General features: G+C 39.9%; 1 protein-coding gene across 3 annotated transcripts in view; it reads right to left on the reverse strand.

Moving 5' to 3' along the window:
* The window catches only part of CNTN4 (contactin 4), a 1,023,537-nt gene that overhangs the window by 78,335 nt on the left and 918,293 nt on the right, over positions 1–26,909 (reverse strand). For all 3 annotated transcript variants that reach the window (XM_025272522.3, XM_025272516.3, XM_025272517.3), the window contains one exon: positions 15,875–16,002. In XM_025272522.3, coding sequence (XP_025128307.2) covers positions 15,875–16,002 — 128 coding nt within the window. The remainder of the gene's footprint in view (positions 1–15,874; positions 16,003–26,909) is intronic.

Consider the following 26,909-nt stretch of genomic DNA (forward strand, 5'->3'; position numbering starts at 1 on the left):
TTTCTAGAGTTAAAGCTTAGCACAAATTCTGTCATTCAAACACAGTAGTCAAATCAATTAGAAACATTCATGGAAATGAGCTTGTAGGTATTTCATGACCACTACTTTATTACCGTTAATCCATATTCTCCCCATCTCTATGACAATTGACAGGAACCCCCAGTCAGCAGCTAGAGAAAGCAGAGTCTTTTTAAAGACAGGCGTAATTTGTTTCCCAGTGAGAGGTGATAACCTGCCTCAATTTGCTTCAGATTTCTCAAAGATAATGACTTTTGTTTTCTTGTCCCAATTAACTACTGGCCACTTCTGAGAAGACCCTGTCCATTCAGACAACCAAGTTTCTATTCCCACTGATAACCTCCTGGTAGAGATATGGGAGTGAAATGCAGATGTGGAGTAGAATAATGTACGGAATTATAAACAGAATGATTTGAAACATTCCCTCTTCCAACCATCTTTTTCTCTTAGCCCTATCATGGTCAGTTTGTATCCACTTACTAATGTAACATATGAAAATAATCAAAAGGCTGATTTTTCAGAGTCATGGACCCACTTAGTACTGCATGTCAAACGATCACAGAGGTCCTGATGATATCACCACTGTGTGATTTAGAGATATGAGACAATGAGGGATAATGAGGTCTGGGAGCAATTTACAGAATACATGCCTCCCCTCTAAAAGCATTCCAATTCAAAAGTTTTAAATACTCTCACAACCAAAGAAAACAGAGTGTGTGGATTCAAGTAAAATTAGCCATGAGAGCACCAGTTTGCAAACTCTGGTCTGTAGCTGATGTTTAAAGACTCTTAATGTTTCTTAAGAGTCCTCTCTTCTCTCCTCCCCTAACCTCACTCTTTCTCATCCAGTGGTGATCCTGGGAAAAATCAATGAAGAATTCCTGCCTCTGCATTACCTTCTCCTGTAACCACATACAGTGGTCTGATCCTCCACATTATAAGGTTCATAATGGCTGACCTGAGGCTGTGCCACGGTACAAGTCTACCCAGTTTGCAGTTCAGTCTTGGGAAGCCCACCAATGCTATGTACCCAGTCACTTTCTTACCTACCAATTGTATGAGTTACAAAGCTGACATCTGACTGCCATCTGCCTGACTGCCTTGCCTTACCTCTTGAAGGGTTCAAAACTCAAGCAATGAACACAGGTATTGTTTATGCAACAGCCTCAAATTCCAACACATAGTTAAGAGAAAATCAATTTTATAGGACTCTTTTAAGAATAAACTATTCATAATTAGCAGAATAACCTTTTCAACCCATACGGCATCCGTGATTATGGATAAATTCATGCTGGGAGGAAAAAACAAAAACAGAAGGACTTTGCCATAAGAAAATTATGTCACCATGACAGAATTCAACCTAGTGGCAATATTTTTGCTCAGGGGTAGAAAAGCACAGCAGAAATAAATTTTTCAAACTATAAAATCATAGATTGATAACATTTCAGAATTGGCAGGTTCATATGGATCAATGTTTACAAAGTCACTGAAGCAGGTCACAACAATGTTAAAATGACTGGGAAATGCCTTTTGCAGGCCACTGAGACCACACACTCCTATCTGTTGCATGAATTCTTTCTGCAGTGTTACCCTGGAGTAGATGTCCAGTCTGTAAATGAACCTCATTGATAATTAAAAAAAAAAATCATTTGTTTCATCTTCTTCATGCTCTAATTGTTTGAAACTTTTTCCTTTTATTGAACACAAATAATATCCTCTGTTACATTTATTACTTATTTAGGGACTGCCCTTTGATACCACACAGAGTTTGACAGTTCTTGAAATGTTCCTTTCCACCCTCCCTAACTCCTCTGCTTTGGCTTAACATCCTTCAGCTATGTCTCCTATCATTTGCTCAGTTGTCTTTCTCCAGGCTGATTTTAAATTTTAATGTCAGTCTGAAAAAACCCACAGTCCTCCTCAAGTTTTATTTTCACTGGGGCTACTGTGGAGTTTAAGAATTTTGGTTTCCTCTCTTGTTTTGGGTTTTCCGTTAAGTTATAGATATAATTTGCTTTTTTTCTAAAGCACAGAATATTGTTAACTCACCAGTAATCTTACAGTCAGCAAGACCTTTAACACACAGCCTGACCCTAAACTTTTACTCTTTCAACTTTACTTTTGGAGCCAAGTACAAACCTTTACAGTTGCCAGTATTAAAATTAATCTTGTTACATTTGGTTCCCATGATTATCTTTTGAATACTGGTTCTGTCATTTCATCTATTCCCTCATGGTTCATGTGATCAGAAAATGTACTCAGCATATTATGAGTAACGTCATGTATCACTGATAAGAAATTTCAATAGGGAAAGGTTGAAGAAAGAGGGCAGAGGGATAGTTCAGGACCTCCCTTCCAGGCTGACATGCATGCCCTAATCAAATTTTTGGGTGAGACATTTAAACCAGTCCTCCAAATTATCCTCCTGTCTCTTCTCTCCATCTTGCCTGCATATGTAACACAAGAGAGTTTTTTTAAAGGTGTCTTCCTGATGCTATTTTGACTAGCAGAAGAAAGGAACATATTTATAAGAGGAAAAAAAAAAAAAAAGGTTAGTACTTATTTCTCATTTGAAAATCTATGCTGACAGAAAGTTATTAATGACAAAAGAAGTTACGGGACAACGTGTATAGTGTAATCTTTTGGTAGCAAGGATATTTATTTACAGGTTTGAAGACAGACACACACATAGGACTTCCCTGGTGGCGCAGTGGCTAAGTCTCTGTGCTCCCAATGCAGCGGGCCCGGGTTCAGTCCTTGTCAGTGAACTAGACCCCACAGGCCTCATCTAGAGATTCCACGTGCTGCAGCTAAGAGCCAGCACAGCCGAGTAATAAATAATAAATACATATACACACAGAGACATACATATACATGCATACATATGCACACATCTATTACATATATATAGGTATGCCTGGATGTAATTCTGGAAGACAACATAAAAACTTATGCGGCTCTCTCTGAATAACGAGATTGTCTTTTTCCTAATATTTCTATAAATAATATGGATTATCCCCTACTTTAAAGGTAATTAAAAAAATCCTATGTTGGTGATAATAGCTTTTCTTTCTAAATTTTCTTAGAAGATGCAAAATTTCCCCTGAAGTTGGTGTCAAGATCATTTAGGTACAATTGATAGAACGTGTTTTCTTTGCTTTAAAAAAGAAAAATCAAAATATTTTTCTCTCTACGGTCCACAGTTGCTGAAATGGGATCAATAGTGTTTCAGGGCCTGCCTCTTAGGAAGTGCTCTCATCTCCTCTTTCACATGTATTTTTCCTGAATGTGCTGAGGATTTCCATTCCTCTCATACATTAGGTAAGTGCTTTCTGCCTGCAATTACCTTTACATTTCTTAACCTGCTGAACTCTGATTCATTTTTTAATTCCCAGTTCAACGATCACCTTTACTCCCCTAGTTAGTCACTCACTCCACTTTTTTATTCCTTCCATAGTCTGAACACAGTCTATTTCTTGGCTCTTGTTAATAGTATCCACCCTTAGACTGTGAGCTCCTAGGTTTTTGACCTTTGATGTATTTAGGCGTTCTCTGCAGAACTTACTAAAAATGAAAATTTCTGGGTTGCACCCCTGGAGGGTTTTGTTCACCAGGACAGGGGTCCAGGAATGTGCATTTATTAAAAACAAAACTCTAGGCAATTCTATTGCTTGTGGTCCAAGGCCCACAGTGCCTTACAGGGAGAGAGATGGCTACATCTTTTACATCTTTTGACTATTTCCTCATATCCAGACTGCATCAGTTCAGTTCAGTTCAGTTGCTCAGTCGTGTCCAACTCTTTGCGACCCCATGAATCTCAGCACGCCAGGCCTCCCTGTCCATCACCAACTCCCGGAGTTCACTCAAACTCACGTCCATCGAGTTGGTGATGCCATCCAGGCATCCCATCCTGTCATCCCCTTCTCCTCCTGCCTCCAATCCCTCCCAACATCAGAGTCTTTTTCCAATGAGTCAACTCTCGCATGAGGTGGCCAAAGTACTGGAGTTTCAGCTTTAGCATCATTCATTCCAAAGAACACCCAGGACTGATCTCTTTTAGAATGGAATAGTTGGATCTCCTTGCAGTCCAAGGGACTCTCAAGAGTCTTCTCCAATACCACAGTTCAAAAGCATCAATTCTTCGGCTCTCAGCTTTCTTCACAGTCCAACTCTCACATCCAGACTGCATCAGTGCTCCTATATCATCTATATTGGTCTTTATAATTGTTTCTTTTGTCTTAAGCATCAAAACGTATTAGTACAAATAGCATTGTGACCATGTGACTAGATGTTTTACTTATGCTGTGGGCAAAGGCAGTAGAGGCAGATCAATATTATATCAGAGGAGATGTGGGCTAGGCTTAAAAGAGTAGATGTGGAAGAGAAGGCACTTCTGATTGCATCCTTAGGATCCTACTGTTTCAGGTAGCCAAGCTTTACTTATATTTAGGTAGCCAAGCTTTACTTATATTTCTAAGCAGTTCTACTGCTGAAAAGAGAGAAAGGCGAGGGGGAGTTAATACGATAATAGGTGACATGTTTTCCAGTTCAGGAAATTTTCAAAGCAGATGTTGCTAATCTTCACTTAATAACATGTCTTGCACACTGATTATAGAACTGCTATAAGGCCATGTAAGAAGCCCCCATTGCTTTAAATGTTCTGCTTACATTTCTTCTCCCATAACCAGTAACCTACTTTCAGCTCTTCAAATGGCTGCATAAAAGAGACAACCATTTTAACCTTTTAGAAATGGATCTTGCTAGAGTAAATCAGAGAGAGTTGATGGAAATGTTAATTAACTTGCTTTCATCTTGGTCAGGTTCTGTATTTAACCTGAAGGCCCACACAGTCTTTCGGAGGGCTTTCTTAGATTTGATTGCATATGACAGCCAGAGAAATTCAATCATGGTTTTGGTGAGGTGAGAAGTTTGGGAGGGCACTATTCCTCCTGCTTCTGGCACAGAAAACAGATGCCAAGAAAGGAAGGTAGGTGAGAGTCACTTATGAATTATTCTGATATATCTCTTTTCTGGTTCAAGGTTTATAATAGACAGAATTTTCCTTTTCAAAGTTGGGAACCACCTCTTGGATTCCCCCATGGGGCTGCCTCTAAAATACAAGGAGAAGGATGAATTGAAACACACACACACACACACCCTCCCTCTGCTTATGAGGGAATCATGTCCATATAAAGCCAGTCTGCATGACAACACATCATTCTCAAACCCCACAGGAAGTTCTGATATTTAGGAACAGAAAATAAAAGTGCTTAATTTTACTTTCCTTCTTATTTATAACACAATTAGTCGCTTAATCCATTTAGCATTAAATCCATTTCAGCACTGAACATTATAAAAAAGTAAACTCAGTATAGTTGAAAACAAACCACATTGACTCTGCAACATTTTATGACTAAAAAATCTCAACATAAACCATTTCTTTCCTTCAGTAGGGGACTAGCTCTGTGGCAAGATGCAAGAGAACAGATGTAACTTTAAAAGATGTACATGAGAAAGAGAAGGATTTTTATTTATGTATTTGAAAAATATACAACTTTAATAATGCTGGGCATGTGTTCAGAAGTGGTGGCAGAGGTAGGTCAGAGATCTATGCTTTTCAATATCAACCTCCTCTCAAGTAAGGGTTTTATCACATTAATAGCTAAGTCACACTGATGGTAAAACAGCTGAAATGAGGCAATTAGTATGGTCTGTGACAGCCGTGAAGAATGAAACGTGAGGTTTTCGGTGCAAGCCAGATGGATATCTTCAATATACTTCTTATTATCTGCTTGTGGTAATAAGTTCAATTAAACTGAATCAGTACAACACAAGTCTCTTTGAATTGCTGGAAAAGAAATTAATTATGTGCTTCACATTTAATGAAGCCAAAGAGTCATATTCTGTTTGCATTTTTTGTTTGTTTGTTTTGTTTATTTTGATTGGTAAGCACTCACTAGGAAATAAACCATTCATTTCATTCTACAGTAGTTTTTTTTTTTTTTTCCCCCTTAAAAGAAAATACTTGGATCAAGCGGGTTAAATATCACTAGTAATAAGATTTTCTCTATTCTACAGTGTCTAGGAGAGAAGGAGAAAATAAGATGCATTCTCTGGGTGATTTTGACTATAATACCTGACCATGTACAGGAATTCTGACCTGAGGGCTTTTTTTTAAAAATTTCATTACAGAGATCACTCATGTAAAACTATAAAAAAATGATTACCAATACTCATATTCCCATTTATAGAATTAACAGTCTTTAACATTTTCCCCATAGACCTCTAGCCTTTTTTCCCCTCTAAATATACATTAAAAATTTACCCCCAAGTAAAATATTATCAATACAGCTAAAGTCCGTTAATATAACCTTACTCTAGATCTCCTTCCTCACAAATTAAAATCACAAAGTAGCACTTATGCTGAGCATTGTATTTTTATGTTTAAACATTTCATGGTATTATTTTTATTACTAATCTCTATTAAATCATGCTATATACATTATATAAATAAAATACATTATATGAAATACTACCATATGCGTTATTCTTTAATTTGCCTGCATATTTTTTGTCAACATAATGTACAAACAACATACTGAACATTTTTGCAAGTCCATCTCAGAATACATATAATTTCCTCTAGAGTAAATATCTCAAATAGAATTGCTGGGCCAATTTTCCTTGTTCACATCAGTGTCTATCCCAGGTCACATTCCTACTCAAACTATGTGAATACTATTTTCCTTCTATCCTTACTAACAAATTATTTGGTTAGATGTCTAGCTTTTGTCAATCTTATATGTAAAGTCATATCACACTGGTACTTTAATTTGCATTTCCCTGATTACTAATATGCTTAGTCACTCAGCTGTGTCTGACTCTTTGTGACCCATTGGACTGCAGCCTGCCAGCTCCTCTGTACATGAAATTTTCCAGGCAAGAATACTGGAGTGGCTTCCCTTCTCCAGGGAATCTCTCCGGCCCAGGGATTGAACCTGTGTCTCCTGAATTACAGGCAGATTCTTTATCTGCTGAGCCATCAGGGAAGCCCTGATTATTAATGAGGCTGACAATTTTTCAAAATCTTATTAGTCCACACTGCGTTTTATATTAAAGGCAAGAACATGAAAGCTGCCTTCAGCATAGAGGCCTTCTTAGGGAAGGGCAGGGTTGGCATAGAGAAGCACAATAGTTAAGGAATTGTGACTTCCCTCTAGACCAAAAGTGGAAAAATGATGGGCAGGATGGATTCAGGGTAGACTGCCCTGGCACACAGTCTTAATACATTTAAATCTCAGCATTATAAAAGGAGAAAAGCTCTTTTACAGAGAGGATCAGGCAAAGAATGATCATATCCATGATTGATATTGCTAAAGGCACTTTATTTGATAAATCTATGTGGCCTTCATTAGGGCTCACAAGAATCTCAGGGGAAGTAATTATCCTCTGTTCATAAAAATCTTGGCTTCATGTTTTGGCAGAAAAAGAGTTCTAGGTTACCTCATGGTCAGTGAACACAGGAAGCATAAGAGGCACAATCATCCACCCTTTCTTTAGGATTCTGCTATTTGAGTTGTGAAGTGAAAGTGGAAGTCCCTCAGTCGCGTCCAACTCTTTGCGACCCCATGGGTATAGTCTATGGAATTCTCCAGGCCAGAATACTGGAGTCAGTAGCCTTTCCCTTCTCCAGGGGATTTTCCCAACCCAGGAATTGAACCCAGATTTCCTGCATTGCAGGCAGATTCTTTACCAGCTGAGGTACAAGGGAAGCCCAGGAGCACTGGAGTGGGTAGCTTATCCCTTCTCCAGTGGATCTTCCTGACCCAGGAATTGAACTGGGGTCTCCTGCACTGCAGGCAGATTCTTTAGAAATGAGCTATCAGGGAAGTCCCACTATTTGAGTTAGCTGCTGCAAAGTCTAGAGTGGTAGGTCTTCTCAGATCTAATAGGATCGAGTACTGAAATGTTCTGACCACTGTTCTACCAGGGGATCTAACATAATTAGCATTCTGCACTTCTAACAACAAACTTTTCCTTCCTACTCTAAATGCCTTGGGTCAGAATTTGTGCTAATCCTATTAGAAAGACCCTTAATTATTGCCTCTAAATAATTGGTTCCAGTGGAAGACATCTAATTAGGTAGAAATGTATTCTGTTATAAGGGCCCAACATTAAGAGCTTTTGTTATGTGTTAGTAACAAAATGTCATTGCTGATTACTGATTTCTGATTGATCCCCAGTCAAATATGGAAAAAGCCTTGAATAATTTTACATAGAAGATGTGGGCTGCTTCAAACTTATTTTCAAAAAAAGTTCCAATTGAAAAGACTACATTATCGTATCAGTCATGCCATGCATGGAGAGGTTGATATTTTTCAATTTCCTATAGTTAAAACAGAAGAACAATTTTAAATAATGCACTGTAATAATGTTTTAGAAACTCCTTGGTATTGGTAAGAAAATTCCTTTTTTTCTGCAATCTATATTATTGGATAGCATCTTGTCTTCTAAATATAAATAAACACTTGATGGGATGGACAATGAGCACCAATTTTGGCAAGGGGACAAATAATTAAATGTTCAGGAAGCCAAAGAACACTTTCACTTTGCAGGGTTAGGGAATGAAGATGCAAACTAATCTTGTATTAGGAGCATATGTGGTCTTGGTTAAATACTACTAAGAACCCTTTTTAACAGCGCACCTGATCTGAGCTCCCTGCTACATAGAGCAAATTTCCAGGGATATCTAATTTTACACATGGTAATGTTTATGTTTCACTGACAACCGAGAGGGGCGGGGTAGGGTAGGAGGTTGGAGGGAAGTTCAAGAGGGAGGGGACATATGTATACCTGTGGCCAATTCATGTTGATAAATGGGAGAAATCAATACAATATTGTAAATGAATTATTCTCCAATTAAAAATAAATAAATTTAAGAAAAAACAACCCCTTTTTCTAACAAAAATAAAGTACAAATTTACTTTTTCTTAAAATACAAGTAATTCTGTGTACTGAATAAAAATTGAAATAAAAGAAATATATTTACATATTAAAATTTTAAACATTTAAATGAAATTTATTTGCTAAGAAACATTTTAAAATCCATATGAAATCAGTATAAAATTCATATAGAGAGCAACTAAAACTAAAAATAGAGCTACCATATGACCCTGCAACCCCTCTCCTGGGCATATATCTGGAGAAAAACATGGTCTCAAAAGATACATGCACCCCAATGTTTATTGCAGCACAGTTTGCAATAGTCAAGGCATGGAATCAACCTCTGTCAATCCACTGACAGAGGACTGGATAAAGAAGATGTGATAAATATATATAATGGGATATTACTCAGCCATTAAAAATAATGAAACAATGCAATTTGCAGCAACATGGATGGACCTAGAGATGGTAATACTGAGTGAAGTCAGACACAGAAGGAGAAATATCATATGGCATCCCTTATATGCAGAATCTAAAAATAAATGATATAAATGAACTTATTTACAAAACAGACTCACAGACTTAATGAATTTATGGTTGCCAGGGTGGAAGGACTGAGCGACTTCACTTTCACTTTTCACTTTCATGCATTGGAGAAGGAAATGACAACCCACTCCAGTGTTCTTGCCTGGAGAATCCCAGGGACGGGGGAGCCTGGTGGGTTGCCATCTATGGGGTCGCACAGAGTCAGACACGACTGAAGCAACTTAGCAGCAGCAGCAGGGTGGAAGGATGGGGAAGGGACAGTTAAGGAGTTTGGGCTCAGTATGAATACACTGCTATATTTAAAATGGATAATCAATAAGGTCCTATCATATAACACAGGGAGTTCTATTCAATGTTATATAGCAGCCTGGATGGGAGAGGAGCTTGGCGGAGACCAGACATACGCTTGTGTATTGCTGAGTCCCTTTGCTGTCCACCTGAAACCATCACAACATTGTTCATCAGCTATACTCTAACATAAAATAAAAAGTTAAAAAAAGAGAAGGGATTAGAAAGTTTCTTTTTTTCTGTAAAAAACTGAGTAGCAAATACTTTAGACTTTGCTGGTCAAGAGGCAAAACTGAGGATAGCTATACATTACATGGTCTCCCCTCATGGCTCAGATGGTAAAAAGAATCTGCCTGCAATGCAATAGAGGTGGGTTCGATCCCTGGATCAGGAAGATCCCCTGGAGAAGGGAAGGGTAACTCACTCCAGTATTCTTGCCTGGAGAATCCCAGGGACAGAGGAGTCTGGTGGGCTATTACATGGTCTCTGTCTTGACTATTCCATCTGCTGTTGTACAGACACAACCATCATCAATAATGTAAACAAGCGACATGGCTGTATCTCACTAAAATCTGATCTATGCACATTGAAATAAGAACTGCATAAAAATTTCTACATATATGAAAGTATTATTATTCTTTTGATTTCTTTTCAACCAGCAAAACACATGGAAGCCATTGTTAGTGCTGGGTTATACAAAAATAGATGGCTAGCTGAATTTGACCCATAGGCCATAGTTTGCCAGTGACTGAAAATTCAGTCTTTTTAGACTCTGGTGTGTATGAGGATCAAGCGGGATGTTTATTAAAAATGTATGTTTTTCACATCTCATCCTCAAAGATTTAGATTTGTTAGGTTAAGGGTGAGGCAGTAGGGATATGCATTTCTATTAAGCATTCCACTGAAATTTCACTTAGTTGGTAGCATGTTCAAAGTTGTTTGATGTAGGATAGAGCTTCAGATGGTAAAAGGTCTGCCTGCAATGCAGGAGAACCGGTTTCAATCCCTGGATTGGGAACATCCCCTGGTGAAGGGAATGGCGACCCACTCCAGTAGCTTGCCTGGAGAACTCCATAGACAGAGGAGGCTGGCAGGCTACAGTCTATGGGGTCACAAAGAGTTGGACATGACTAAGTGACTAACACTTTCACTTTCTTTCACTTTCAGGGCTCCTCAAAGTATGGCCTGGAACCACCAGCCAGAGTTAGTTACTCAAGGTCACTTTGGATGTAGTTCAGCTAGATAACAGCACAGCTTACAGCCCTGCATTTCATTTTGAGCCTGGGAGATGATCAATAAGATCTAGGGTAGCTATTACCATAGTTATCTTGCTGAACTACATCCAAGACAAAGAGAAGTCACTCTTCTTGAGGATTGCTACTTAAAAATACCTGTCATAGGAAGCCTGTACAATAAAGACACTGCCTCATGCATGTGAGTTAAATGGCATGCCTTTAACTCTGCTCTAGAGATAAAAATGAATTAGTAAGTACAGTACTGCATGGAAATGTAGCCTGCCTTCCATCTAGTTCTTAATGATGTTCACAATCGCTAAAGCACATCTTCCATGAAAGGTCAAATATGATGCTTTCTGTTAAGATTCAGGGGTCTGACCTGAGAATTGTTCTTGCTTAAAATAAAAGAGTGACTCAAAATTCCAAATAGATGCTAACTAGCTAAAAAAAAAAAAAATCAGTCAAATTTAGAAATTCAGATGATGGGATGATAATCAAGAGCCCCCTGGGCACCTGTCAGAATTCTGCAGTTTAGAAGCCCGCTCATGCATAACCTGAATATTTATCTACTTTGTGGTCGTCTGCTAGAGATTTATTTTAAACCTGCTGTACCTGCTGTAGTAGATCTATTCCCTTCTCCCCTTCTCCCCTGCCGGCTTTACTTACTGTCCCCATGCTTGACAGTATCTTCAGCTTCTCTCCAAAAAACTAGTGTAGGGGGATGGAAGAGAATTGGATCTTAAAAGCATTGCTAATGACAGAATTATTGCAAAAAGGTTAGAGAAGATGTTGTCTGATGCCTGACCTTCATAGTGTTTTAATCCCAGACACTGGAGGAGATCAAAACGAATATAAGCACATTTTAAGGTTAGAGCATAACTTCTCTGATAAATCAGTCCCTTTGTGGATCTCTAAATTGAATTAAGATACAGCGCTCCATCACATTTCGGGCTATTTTGCTACATTTACATTAAAGGTGTAGGGCTCAAGCATTTTGATGTGCGATTTAAGACCTGGCACAGTTCATGTGGAGTTCAGAACGGTTTTCTCTGCCTTTATCGTGCTTTATGAGGCAGATTTCTAAATTGTATTTCTCCATTTATGTTAATGTCCTTCTCAGCGACCTGGCAGTCTGAGCGCCCCTCTGCACGCATGCACGCGCGCACGCACACACACACACACACACACACGCATACTTCCCATTAATGCAAATGGGACTCAGAATCAAGCAACAGGAAATAAATATACTCTGAAACATCTGACCTTACCCAAGTCATAGGGTTAACTCCTGTGAACATATTAACCAAATAAAGCTCATTTTCTTTTTTTCCCCATCTCACTTGGGAGAAAATATTAAGAATCAGAGGGGACTTCCCTGGTGGTACAGTGGTTGAGGAGCCTCCTGCCAATGTGGGGGACATGGGTTAGATCCCTGGTCCGGGAAGATTCCACATGCCAAGGAGCAACTAAGCCCATGAGGCACAACTACTGAGCCCTCAAGCTGCAACTACTGAGCTCATGCGCCTAGAGCCCGTGCTCCACTGCAAGGGAAGACTCCGCAATGAGGAGCCAGTGTGCTGCAAAAAAGACAGCCTCCATTCGCTGCAACTAGAGAAAGCCTGCACTGCAATGAAGACCCGGTACAGCCAAAAATAAATAAATAAATACTTAAACAGAACAAAACAAAAATTAGACGGCCTCTCTGGAAAAAGTGACTACAGTTGAATACCCACAGCCAAGCCTGGAAAGAACTCTGCTTGGAAACCAATGAATTCATCCACGATCAAGTGGGGAACATACTACTTTGACCGCACAGTTTCTGCCTACAGATTTCTGCTTTCCTCTTTCCACAGGCCACCGGGCTCTTCTGGACCCGTCCTTCCTCCTTCCCCATCTAGTACACAATCTCAGTGCTCCTTTGCTTCAGCATAACATGTCTCCGGCACAGGCAGGTGCGTACTGACCCTGGTACATGTCCCTCTCTATCCTTTCCCTTAAAGTCCGCTAAAACTCTCTTATGTTTTGGAATGGAAATGGAAAACTGGCATTAATCACACCTTCCAATCTTAGTGTACCACTTTCACAACCTTTTGCACATCCTTTTATAATAATACAAACAATATTTCTTTAGAAATATAAATATATTTTAAAAGGAGTTTTTTAAAAATCATTACCATTAATGAAAAAGTATTTTCCTAATACACGTGGAAAGATATATATATATATAGTTAGTAAAAGTAAACAAAAAAATTAACTCTGAATTGTCTAAAATGATCTTTTATACCATACCTGGGGAAATCACTGTTTAACATGTTAACTGGAAGGCAAGAAATGAAGTGTTAAGTTTCTTAACATAGGTAGAAGTTATTACTCAGCAACATTGATATCCACCCAAATAAGGAGGCGATCGTGGCATATCTTATCATCGGTGTATTGCTAAGCGTTGCACCATAATTCAGTATAAGCGCAGCAGCAGGGAAGTCTCTGCATGACTGTGAATGGTTTTACCTTGGGACTGGCGGTACTGCTGGAAGATGAACTCTGATGGGAAAGAAAGGAACTTCTGCCAACTATTTTGAGAGCTGAAGAAGTCAAGGCTTATAGGACGGATGCCAACCAAACACAGGGCATAACTTATTTCTACATGTGAAACCCCGCCCCCCCCCCCCAGTTTTAACAATATATAGAGCATATATATGGCACCTGTGCTTAGGTAAATATAGACTTATGTCTGCCTCTTGGACTTACAGTTTTCTATCTGCATAAACAAATATGTTTATGATAAAAAGGCTTCTCTAAATGGTAGTACTTTTCAAACTTCTAATGACTCCAAAATATGTAATTAGGTAACTTTTAGCTTTCTTCATTAAATTAAAATAGAGGCAAACATTCTCTCTGGGATATTTTTATTTGTCTTAGGCTATCTTACTTCATAGCTAATCAGGTCTTAGCTATGTTATTAAGCATCTCTGAAACCTTGGGGTTCCTCCTGGTTCTAGTTCATCACTAATTTTCCTTTTGTATTTGAGAAAGCTATACATTAGTGAAGACACTAGCTGAAATTTGGCTATGCCAGTATTATCTAAACTTTTTTTCTTTGCCCTATAAAACAGAGTGAACACACAGTCACATACCCATGCTGTTGCTCCAAGTGAATAATTAATAGATTGAAATAGCTGGGGTCAACATAAATACAGATTTATGTCTGACTCTTGGGCTTACAGTTTTCTATCTACATAGACAAGTATGTTTATGATAAAAAGTGAAAGTGAAAGTGAAGTTGCTCAGTCGTGTCTGATTCTTTGTGACCCCGTGGACTGTAGGCTACCAGGCTTTTCCATCCATGGGATTCTCCAGGCAAGACTACTAGAGTGGGTTACCATTTCCTTCTCCAGGGGATCTTCCCGACCCAGGGATCAAACCCAGGTCTCCCACATTGAAGGCAGACGCTTTAACCTCTGAGCCACCAGGGAATCCCCTTATGATAAAAAGGCTTCCCTAAATGGCAGTACTTTTCAAATTTCTAATGATTCCAAAATATGTAATTAGATAATTTTTAGCTTTCTTTGTTAAAACAGAGGCAAATATTCTTTCTGGGATATTTTTCTTTGCCTTCGGTTATCTTATTTCACAGAGGGAGTTACAAATGGGCAAGGGGAAATAATAGATACATTGTAACACATCTATATCTATTATGGAGAAACAGGAAAAATGAGTAAGATTTCCTGGCACAGTAGAAAGAACCAGCAAGAATGCAAAATCAGGATTCCAGGGTTCATATCCGCTGTTGGTGACCTTGAGAAACTCGCCAACCTGAGCTTTATCTTCCTCAGTCAGATCATGGCCAAGATCCCTTCAATTCAAAAATTCTTTGATTTGGCAGCCAGATATAAAGTAACAGAAATGCAAATGAAATGTAAATTAAAACCTCATCTTCACAATTCTTACTTGGTACTTTCAGCACATCCCATCAAACTGGTGTTCTGTCATCTACTATAAAGCACCCAGGTGAAGGAATGTGGAAAATTTTATTTCCTTAAAACCTGCAGGGTTGGCTGGGTGACTGAAGCAAAGCGCAAAGGTGGCCAAAGCCCTTTCTGGGTACAATAATCCATATCCATGCCTCTGAATAACCAAGGCAGCTCTTTTAAAAATCTCCAATGTCATTGTTTAAACAATGTTAGCTAAAAATAGTATTTGAGCCATGGGTTTTTAATTTGTTAGCACGGTGTTCCTAGACATGAATTTCAAATCTATAGAGACTGGAAGAAATTTAATTAAAGGATTGAAGATAACATTAGTTAGAATATTATAATAGATACAATGGCAGTGATTCTCGAAATTGTATTGGATGATTCCGAAATAAGATAGCCTTTCTGTCATATTCATGACCGACAGTTCTCTAAGAATTGTTAATCATACCATGTTTGCCTTGATGGGTTAATTTAGCAACACAGTGATATCTGTGATATTAATATGAAGGATGCCACTTCAATAGGTTACATTATTTGAAATGGTGACACATATGTCAATCTACGTGTTCTCTGGGTTGCTGCTGCTGCTGCTAAGTTGCTTCAGTCGTGTCCAACTCTGTGTGACCCCATAGATGGAAGCCCACCAGGCTCCCCTGTCCCTGGGATTCTCCAGGCAAGAACACTGGAGTGGGCTGCCATTTCCTGCTCCAATGCATGAAAGTGAAAAGTGAAAGTGAAGTCGCTCAGTCGTGTCCGACTCTCAGAGACCCATGGACTGCAGCCCACCAGGCTCCTCTGCCCATGGGATTTTCCAGGCAAGAGTACTGGAGTGGGGTGCCATTGCCTTCGGTTCTCTGGGTTAGTCATTACCTTTTACTACAAGGTTTCCAGTACTGCTCGCAGTTCCAAAATGGTTAGTGGCTATGCAGGTGTAACTTCCAGCATCTGATTTAGTCACATTGATGATTCTGAGGCTTCCATCTTCAGAAATGGTAATTCTGAAATTAAAGAAGATAAACCCCAAATGGTAAGTTCACTTCGTATGACCAACTGGAAAATATTTCTATCATCCTGTCATTTTCAAACTATTAAATCATGGTTACATCACTTGACAGCCTCATCTTTATTTATGATATTTACCTGCATACAGATAAATATAATTAGGATGTGTGATTTATTTAGCAATTATATTACTTTAATTGCTAATATGGTTTCAACGTTCTGTTAGGATAACTGCTAGAAATATGAGACAGGATGTAACCATTCTCTCTCTTTGGCAGCTATAACCACATTATCCAAAAGGAAAGCTTATTGTAGATTACCGTTCATCATTAAACTGCTGAAGAATAAGAAAGAAAAATCCTTGATGGGCCACTTTATGCATTTTCATTGAAAATGTTTTCTTCCTTCTCGAGAGGCTTAAATTAAATGAGTTATTATTAAGCTTATTTCTTCCTGAAATATGTCAGACAATACACTTTTAATGAGATGCAAGAGCTGAACTAAAAAAAATTAAAATATCCCACAACATGGTATGACTTCGGCAGAACAGCAAATGTGGATGGCGCATCTCAGGGCCCACAATTAGGGACAAATATCTACCACCAGGTGGGAAGGAAGCACTTCCCCTGACGGACACAAAACTGGAACAGGGGGACTGGAGGGAAGCCTGTTTGCAACATGACTATAGCAGAAGGGAAGGGTATGCAGATGAACAAGGCATACAGCTTGCCTTAGAGGATAGTTGGAGAAATAAGAAATGTACACAGATGGCTTATTCAAGGTACATGTCTGTTGAATATTTACTGCATCTTTCAAATCTACCCACTCCTGTCTATCTCCTTGGCTCCCACTTTCTCACCCAACCTACCACAACACCCTCTTAAATGATCTGGCTATTTCAACTCCTGCCTCTCAAATGCATCCTTCAGGCCGTGGCCAGGTGATCTTTTAAAATACAAATTACATCACCCCTCAGGCTTACAGATCCTTCCTCAGCTCCACCTTGCACTCAGAACAAATTCTTTCCCAGAACCTATATGGCCTAAGGAATCTGGCCTTTGTCCTTCTCTTGACTTTGCCCTTCTCATTTCATCTTAATCTTTCTACCCTTCAGTGAGGTATAGGCACACAGGTCTTCTACATGTTCCTAAAGCATCTGACCTCCTTCCCTCCTCGGGACTTTTCTGTAATATTTGCTCTCTGTCTGCCTCGACATCAGGACACAGCTATCACCTTCACGCTCTCTCGGGACCTCAGCTTGTGGCTAGTTGTTCCTTATGGACTTTCCCTGGCTTACATTTCTAAATGGATTTCCCTTTTCCTGTTAATCTTGTTTCTGCAGCCACTTTATTTCTTCCCATTCAACTCAATCCAGAAGTTTTCTTTACCTGTTAACCCTCCTATCAGATGGAACATTAGCTTCCCTGAATGCAGGGACTCTGTTTTAGGACTTAATCTCCTGGATCTAGTACATAATAGATGCCCTGTAAGCATCTCTTAAGTGACTGAGCGAACTGGTCACAGAGGAAGAGCTAAAAAATCCAGTAGCATGATTTTCAAATAAGCTGTATTTGTTTTTGATGTTAAACAGTGAACACCAGTAGTAACCAAGTCCACAGTGATTATGCATGCTATACTGGAGGGCTTTCATTTTTAATTCATCTTTATGATGATTTAGAATTCATTCCTTGTATTTAAAGGGAATATTTAACAGAGAAACAAACATTTGTGTAAAAAATGCAAAAAAAGAGAAAAATAAATACTGTTATTGGAATTCAGAATGGCTAAAGCACTTGGCACCAGTACCGGCCTTTACAGAGTCCTTCAGAAAAGAACTAGGAGGAACACAGCTTTATTTAACAGAACTTTTGGCTAAACATTTAAAAATCATGAGAAGATTTAGTTACACTGGGTTGCAAATGTGGTACATTTTCCATGAAGGTGCTTAGGAATGGAGAGGTGACCACCTTCTTGATGACCCATTTCAGGTTCTAAGATTCAGGCTGAGGACATGGTGTGAAGGTTTGAGAACTCTACCAAGGATGCTGGCATCAGAGGATGGCTAATCAAATTCCAGATCCGTCAGCTCTGGCTGTGTGACCTGAGGCAATTTGCTTAACTTTTTAAGTTTTAGCATCCTCATCTATAAAATAGAGCTCATAATACCAATCTTATAGGATGGCAGCAAAAATTATGTAAGAGGGTCAGAGAGATCCTTGGTATTTATTAGGGATAATAAAAAAAGTAATTCTTTTTTATCTTTAAAATTGTTCTGTTATTTAATAATTGGTACAGATGGGGAAAATGGAACACAGTTATCTTAATATACTTAAGTGAAGTGAAGTCGCTCAGTCGTGTCCGACTCTTTGCAACCCCATGGACTGTAGCCTACCAGGCTCCTCTGTCCATGGGATTTTCCAGGCAATAGTACTGGAGTGGGTTGCCATTTCCTTCTCCAGGGGATCTTCCCGACCCAGGGATCGAACCTGGGTCTCCCGCATTGTAGACAGACGCTTTACCATCTGAGCCACCATCTGCTACTAATATATTTAAAATAGTAATTAAAGCAGCCTGCTTCGTGCATTCCAATGTCACATCAGACAATCTGAAGTCAATGTACAATGACCTGGGTCATCCCAAATCAATGTACAGGATACAGACAAGAAGGCCCTTTGTTCATTTACACCATAGACACACACATAACAGTTTGGTCAATAAAAAACATATGATACCCTATTAGCCAAAGAGCAGATGTAAATACTCACAAAAATAGAGTGGTGATTAAATCCTAATTACCTCGATAATCACAAAAATAGCATTAAAGGAATTAATCATGTTCCCATTTACAAAATAATTGGCTGGAAATTGTGAAATGCTGGCATACTAGAACTCAGTAAAGAAGGTGACATTTGTGTTTTGGATGTGGAATCATCTTCCATGAAGTAGCACAGGCCTTTGTTGTTCAACCGCTAAGTTGTGTTCAGCTCTTTGCAATCCCACGGACTACAGCACACCAGGCTTCCCTGTTCTTCACCATCTCCTAGAGTTTGTGCAAATTCATGTCCATTGAGTTGGTGATGCCTTCCAATCACCTCATCATCTGTCGCTCCCTTCTCCTCCATAGACCTAGGATGTATTAAACACTCTGGGGGGTGATCTGACTCTTCTGAAGCACTGCTGCTGCTGCTGCTGCTGCTAAGTCGCTTCAGTCGTGTCTGGCTCTGTGCAACCCCATAGACGGCAGCCCACTAGGCTCCCCTGTCCCTGGGATTCTCCAGGAAAGAACACTGGAGTGGGTTGCCATTTCCTTCTCCAATGCTGCTAAGTCGCTTCAGTCATGTCTGACTCTGTGCGACCCTGTAGATGGCAGTCCACCAGGCTCCCCCATCCCTGGGATTCTCCAGGCAAGAACACTGGAGTGGGTTGCCATCTCCAATGCATGAAAGTGGAAAGTGAAAGTGAAATCACTTAGTCATGTCCGACTCTTAGTGACCCCATGGACTGCAGCCTACCAGGCTCCTCTGCCCATGGGATTTTCCAGGCAAGAGTACTGGAGTGGGGTGCCATTGCCTTCTCTGATGCTAAAGGGCTACTAATAATTTATACTTTTAAAATTCTCCAGATCTAAAAGGCTTGCATCGCACTGCATATTGTATAATGCCAAAGGATATAAATAAGGAAACAAAGGATTTGTCATCAGATGACCTGGGTTCTAGCTTTGACCCTGATACTTGTGAGGTATATGACCTGACCAAAATACTTACGCTCCAAGACAAGGTTTCTCGACCTCAGCACTACTGATGTTCTGGACCAGAGAAGTCTTTGTCACGGGGAGGATATTTAAGGGGATCCTTGTCCCTTACCCACTGTATTTCATTGGCTATGCCTGTCCTCCCAAATCATGACAATCAAAAATATCTCCCAAATAATCTCTGGACACATCCACCCCCAGCTAAGAGCCACTGGTCTCCATCAGTCTTTATTTTTTTAATTACATAGGATATTATGATGTCTATCTGCTACAATAGATCAGATATGTGAGAGTTTCTTTTAACTGTAAAGAGCTGTACAAATATTTTTCTGAGCATCAATTGCATCCTGACATCCCTAATTTTGATATTTTCATTGCACAAAAGGTATTTAACATATAGTTGCTACTCAGCTGCAGGACCCAGCTGGTTCTTCATTTCTCTCCCAAGGCTCTGCTTTCCCTTTATTCTCAAAACGTCCCTGTCCAATTTTCTAGGAGCCTTATGAAATGAGAAAGTAATTTTTCAAAGAACAGTTATGTCCATCTTTAAGAGTTCATCTCCTGACACCAGTTTAATTTTAATCTTTCCATTGTTTTCCACAAAGAGTTGAGTAGAGATCTAAGCCTCCAATGCTAGAGATCCAGACAATGGAGAAGGTCAGGGAGGGGGGGAATTTGTAGAATTTGTAATTTTTAGTACCTGTCATTAAATCTCATCATACTTCTGGGACTGCTCATTCTTCCTAGGGATAATCCAATTGCAGGTTCAACATGAAACTGGGAGAACTGCTCTTTTGGGAAATTCAACCACTTCCTTATGTGAGCAATGCAGTGTAGTGAATAAAAACATATGTTCTGGAACTAAGTTGTCTAGACTCAAATCAGCCTTGTACCAGTTATGAGCTGTGTGACTTTGGGTAAATTAGTTCTTCTGAACCTAAATTTTTTATTTGAGATAATGGAATAATAAAAGTAACTATATTCATGGTTTGTTGTAAGGATATGCAATGCTCAGAACAGTACACGGCACAGAAAATGCACCACATAAGTGCATGCATTTGCCAAATGTTCTATTAGCTAAAGCTCTGTGCCCTCCTACAGATCCATTGTTTCAAACATTAATACAGGACTCTGTTAAGGCTAAGGCTACTCTTGAGTCATTCTTGAGTAGTCATTCTTCACCCCTCTGAAGTCCAGCAACACATTACTATGCTTAATGATACAGGTGACAACAAACAGTCCTGGAAGGGGATGAAAAACTGGACTCATAAATATCTATTGTAAACCTCCTGCATACCAAAACCTCTACAGATCAGGAGGACTTTAAAAAAATTTTTTTGGCCACACCATGTGTCATGTGGGATCTTAGACCCCCGGCCAGGGATCGAATCTGTGCCCCCTATATTGAAAGTACAGAGTCTTAACCACTGGACCACCAGGGAAGTCCAATCAGGAGGACTTTAGACTACTGTATAGCTAGAAATAATGATTACATAGCTAGAAATTGACTGCTTTGATCTCCATGGACTGCAAGGACATCAAACCAGTCAATCCTAAAGGAAATCAACCCTGAGTATTCATTGGAAGGACTGATGTTGAAGATGAAGCTCCAATACTGTGGCCACCTGATGCAAAGAGCTGACTCACTGGAAAAGACCCTGATGCTGGCAAAGATTGAGGGCAGGAGCATAAGGGGGTGGCAGAGGATGAGATGGCTGGATGATGTCATTGACTCAATCGACATGAGTTTGAGCAAACTCTGGGAGATAGTGAAGGACAAGGAAGCCTGGTGTGCTACAGTCCATGGGGTCACAAAGAATCAGACACAACTTACAAAATGAACAACTAATATTTAGATACTTGCTTCCCTTCCACGTGGATCCTATACCAACCTATTTTGCAGTGAATATTTCTACATTCATGTTTGTTCCATTAATAAAGTGCCTCATTCTAGTCTAAGAATAGTTTTATTTCCACATTTCTTTCTCAAACAGGTTTCCAAGTTCCCACTTCATTTTAATTCCCCCATTTCAGACTACAGACTGACCTGTAGCTATTAGCTTGAGATTGAACTTTGAGCTCCTCCTAATACTCATGCATAGTGATGGAGTTAGATTAAAAAAAAAAAACTGAAAATGTAAATCTGCTTCTGGCTTAGAACAGAAGGTTTAGCCTTGACCGACCTGTAGGCTCTTTTTAAAACATTGATAGTATCAGAGAAAAGTCGAAGATGATAAAGCAGCAAGTAGTAAAAAATAAAGGTATGACACAGGACTTAATTTTCTCTACAGGAGACGAGGTCATGTAATTCACAACACAGTAAATTACCTATCGCATAGAGAAGCAGTTGTTCCCCCAGTGTCATTTGGAGACTGCAGATCCATAGGGTATGGGAGCATATCTGGAATTATGAGACAAATTGAATCTCTCTTTCTCAATATGAGGCTCTGGGTAACAGCCACTGAAGAGCTGACCTTGTCAGTCCTATAAATCAAAACCAGTCTGGGGACACTGGACCTTTAAAAATGCTGATCTTTTCTTTTTTGGGGCTCTGGTAACAGACGACAAAAGCTGCCAACTCCACAATATTCTATCACCCTACAGAGGAGAGTTATTCCAAAATGGCAACCTATGATTTTCTGGGTTGTTCTCCATGTAGGCCTGACTGCTGGAGACACAGGCAGCATGTCCTCACCTGCCCCTGAGTCGTAAGGAAACACTTCCCTTAAAAGTCAATCCCGTGAAAGTACAAATTCTCCCCTTCTGCAAAGGGAGGAATTATGAATTAATAACTTCCTTTCAACAAAGGAAGTATCAAACTGTTCAGTTAAATTAAATATTATCTTTCACATTGTTAGACCAGGCATAACATAACTCACTTAAAAATCACACATAGTTAAAAAAAAAAAAAAAACAGAGAGTCATAGGAGGTTTCTCCTTTCTTTTATACGTGAGGAGTTCCAGAAAACATGTTTGGAAGTTGAAAGCCCGAGCGCAAAAGAATAGGCTTACACATTACAAGGGGAATGAACACTCCTGGGGGGCTGAAATATATTATAAAACTTTAACAGAAGTATTGTACATCTTAGCTCAAGCAAACTGACAGGATGGTGGAGCTATTATAGGACCCCTGATCCCAGGAACCACAAGTGATGCCCTAGAAGGAGAAAGAACTACCTAGCCACAAATCTGTATGGTTCAGTCAGCACAGAATTTTCTCTTTCTTTTTTTAGTTTTTATTGGAGTATTATTGTTTTACAGTGTTGTGCTAGTTTCTACCGTACAGCGAAGTCAATGAGCTGCACGTATACCTGCATCCCCTCTTTTTTGAATCCCCTTCCCATTTAGGTCCATACACAGCCTTAAGTACACTTCCCAGTGCTATACAGTAGGTGCTCATCAATTATATGTTTTATATATTGCAGTGTGTAAATGTCAATCCCAATTTTCCAATTCATCCTACCCTCCCTTCCTCCCCCCGGTGTCCACACGTTTGTTCTCTGCATCTGTGTCTCTATTTCTGCTTTGCAAATATGCCCATCTGTACCATTTTTCTAGATTTCACATATATGCATTAATATATGATATTTGCTTTTCTCTTTCTGACTTACTTCATTCTGTAGGACAGTCCTTGAGGCAGAAAAACAAGACTTACAGAATTTTCTTTTAAACAAAATAATTGGGTGATTTCATACAAAACCCCACTCCTGGCTCATTGTGGCAAACGGGAAGATGGGGGGAGTCCTGCAACACATCTCAGGGCACCAATGGGCCACAGGGAAGGAGAGGAAACTACTTAAGTAGCTGCTGGGCTTTCTTGCTCTCCCTGTGCCTGGCTTGAACAGTTAATTCATGCCCCTTCCTCACTCCTGTGGCCTTTGGAGAATACTTTAAACCGTGTCCCTGTTCTGAGCCAATGGGACAGGGCTTGGGGCGGCCTTTAGGCTTAAGATCACACTTCTCTGCCTCTTGGACTCCCCCCACCCCATACATCCCACACAGAACAATGGGAGGATGAGGGGAAATTGGGCTTTGTGTTCATTTCCTAGAACTGCCATAGCAAAGTATCAAGAATCAGGTGACTTAAAACCAGAAGGACTGACTGTCCCATGGTTCTGAGAGCAGAGGTCTGACATCAAGGTACAGGGAGAGCTTGTTGTTTTTGGAGGCTTTGAAGGAGACTCCTTCTTGCCTCTCTTATTTCTGGTGACAGTCAGTAGTCCCTTGTGCTCCTCAGCTTACAGACACATCACTCTAAATCTCTGACTCCACTGTCACGGGTGGTTCTTCCTGTGTGTCTCCTCACATCATCTTTTCTCTGCACATGTGTCTGTACCCAAATTTCCTTCTTCTTACAAGGACATGAGTCACTGGATTAGGGCCCATCCTAAACCTGTATGACTTCATTTTAACTTCAGGTAGACATGAATTTAAGGGATATCCTTCAACCAACAGTGTCAAGAGCAGAAACCCACCAGAGTTGTTGGTCTGGGTAGAGCAAGTGGCTTCAGGACCTACTCTGTAGCCATCAGAGGATGGGAAGAAGGGGTGATGTGGAGGAGTGGACTTGCTCCTCTGGGCACAGAACCATCACATGTAGTCCCCAGTACATCCACTTCCCTTCTCCATGGCCTGGCCCTTCTTCCCAATAGTAGTTACAGAGACTTGAAATTATTGCTCTTTAGTTGATGGTTGGATGGCATCACTGACTCCATAGACATGAGTTTGAGCAAACTCTGGGAGACAGTGAAGAACAGGGAAGCCTGGCATGCTGCAGTCCATGGGGTCACAAAGAGTCAGACACGACTTAGCAACTGAACATCAATGACCTCTGCTACCGCCCTGGAGTCAGCCAACGACATCCCTTCCCTGATTAGGGCATTAACTTCTTACTGGGGCCTCTGCTTGCTCACCTGTACCTCTACAATCAATCCACAACATAACATCCAGCCAGCTCCTTTAAAAAAAAAAAAAAAGGCAGATTACATCACTTCTCTGATCAAACTATACTATGGCTCCCCTGAGGGCATTCAAAGCAAGAGAAGTAAATATTTTCAGCAATACACAAGGCCTTCATTTTCTGCTACATCCATCTCCACATTACTTCTTGGTTCTCACCTACTACTTTCCCATAACTCTTCCATATCCAACCAGGCTAACTTTCCTGTTTCTAGAAATACTCAGCATGTCATATATTAAACACCTGCATGGATTGCTGACTCTGTCTGGAGCTCTCTTCCCTAAATACCCACAAGGTAAACTCCTTGCCGTCGAAAAGAGCTGGACACTACTTAGCGAATGAACACAACAACAAAGGTAGTAAATCAAAAGTGGAGTCTGAAGGCAGTTTGCTGTGGTAATGAATAATATGTACAAGTCCAACAGGAAAACACAAATTAAGACTGAACTGCGATTTCAATTTCTTCTTTAGTTAACCAGGTTTATTTGTTGGAATTGAGTAGCTCTTCCAGTCTATCCTTTCTTTGTTGTCTAGACAATTAATATTAATTTTGATATTAAAATTATGGTCAAAATTAGGTAGAGGAGATCTCTACCAAAATGGTGCCCTGTGGCTTTCCAAGCAGTTCTGCATAGAACTGGAATATCTGTTGAAAGGCCTTATCTTTACTTGCCTTTGAGGCGATAGCAATGCAAAAGAGTTTTAAAATACAACACTCATGAAGTAGTTAAAACTTTGAGGGAGCGGCGAGGTGGCCAGGAAGCGACAAAGATTTGTATATTCAACCTATCAACAGCAGAATCAGCTGAAGACATATGGGTTCAGAGCTGTCCCTGAATTTGTGCCAGCTTAGAAACAGGAAAAGCCTGGCAGGTTAACTGGCATTGGTGTGCTGCAGACATCAGCTAAAAACACCAAAACTTTGTTTTGAAGGAAAAAAAAAAAATTAGGACTTGGTGAGTTTGAACCTGGCTATCTAATAAAAGTCAAAAGATATTTTAACTTTTGTGATGGTTAATTTTATGTGTCAGTTTGACTGGGCGAAGGGATATTAAGACGGCTGGTAAAACATTATTTCTGAGTGTGTCTGGAAGGGTGTTTCTGGGAAACATTAGAATCTGAGTCAGCAGACAGAATGAAGGTTGCCTTCACCCATATGGATGGCCATCATCCAACACCCTGAGGGCTGAAGGAACAAAAAGGCAGAGGAAGGCAGAACTGATTCTCTGTGTGAAGCGGGACACCCCCGTTCTCCTGACCTTAGACATTAGTGCTCCTGCTTTTTGGACTTTAAGACTCAGACTGTGATTTATACCATTGACTCTCCTCATCTCCAGGCCTTGGAACTCACTCTGCACATCACCACTAGCTCTCCTGCTTCTCCAGCTTGCAAACAGCAGATCATGGGGTTTCCTACCTCCATAAACATGTGAGCCAATTCCTATAATAAATCTTCTCTTATATACCCTCTCAGTTCTGTTTTTCTGGAGCACTCTAATACAACTTTAACTGAAGTTTGCTTGATACTATAAATTTCAAGAGATACATAGAAATTCTCAGCCTGACTGGGGAAGAGTGAATTCTCCTGATTTATATAAATACTGTTTCATAGTAATGTATGGCTTATAAAGAATCAGTGGATAGCTGTAGAAGATGGCTTTGCTTCCCATCTTAAGAAAGAAGTATGTTTTGGATGACAAATTTAAGTGAAGGTCAGTGGGAAGAGACTCAGTCTAAGGGTGATTTCAGGCCAACCTGTCATTGATCTTTCTGTGTAGTGTCCAAGGTGGCAATAGACATTGTGCTACTGCACAGACACCCTGGTGATAAAGTTCCCTTAGAGATAATTTGCTTTCTGTCATCAGATTCTAGTTTAATAAACCCCTGAACAACCTGTGGATTTCTGCCTGCAGAACAACCAGCAGTTCAGAGCCTGTTGCCCTTGCCTGCAGCAGCGCTTGGAAGAGAAAATAAAATCATGTTTGTTTAACCTGGTTTGATCTGGGTCTAACTTTCTCTGAACAACAGTTTTCAAAGCTTCATAAAATAACCTGGCAGGAACTACTGCCCAGGGCAAGATGAGTATTTAATATTGTAAAGTTCATTTTGATTATTCTTTGTGACATGCTGCTTGAACGAACGTGGGAAATATATTTCTTGAGCAGGTAAAACTTTGAAATTTTATACATTAC

Source organism: Bubalus bubalis, chromosome 21 (assembly GCF_019923935.1).
Source record: "Bubalus bubalis isolate 160015118507 breed Murrah chromosome 21, NDDB_SH_1, whole genome shotgun sequence".
In the NCBI taxonomy this organism is placed as follows: Eukaryota; Metazoa; Chordata; class Mammalia; order Artiodactyla; family Bovidae; genus Bubalus; species Bubalus bubalis.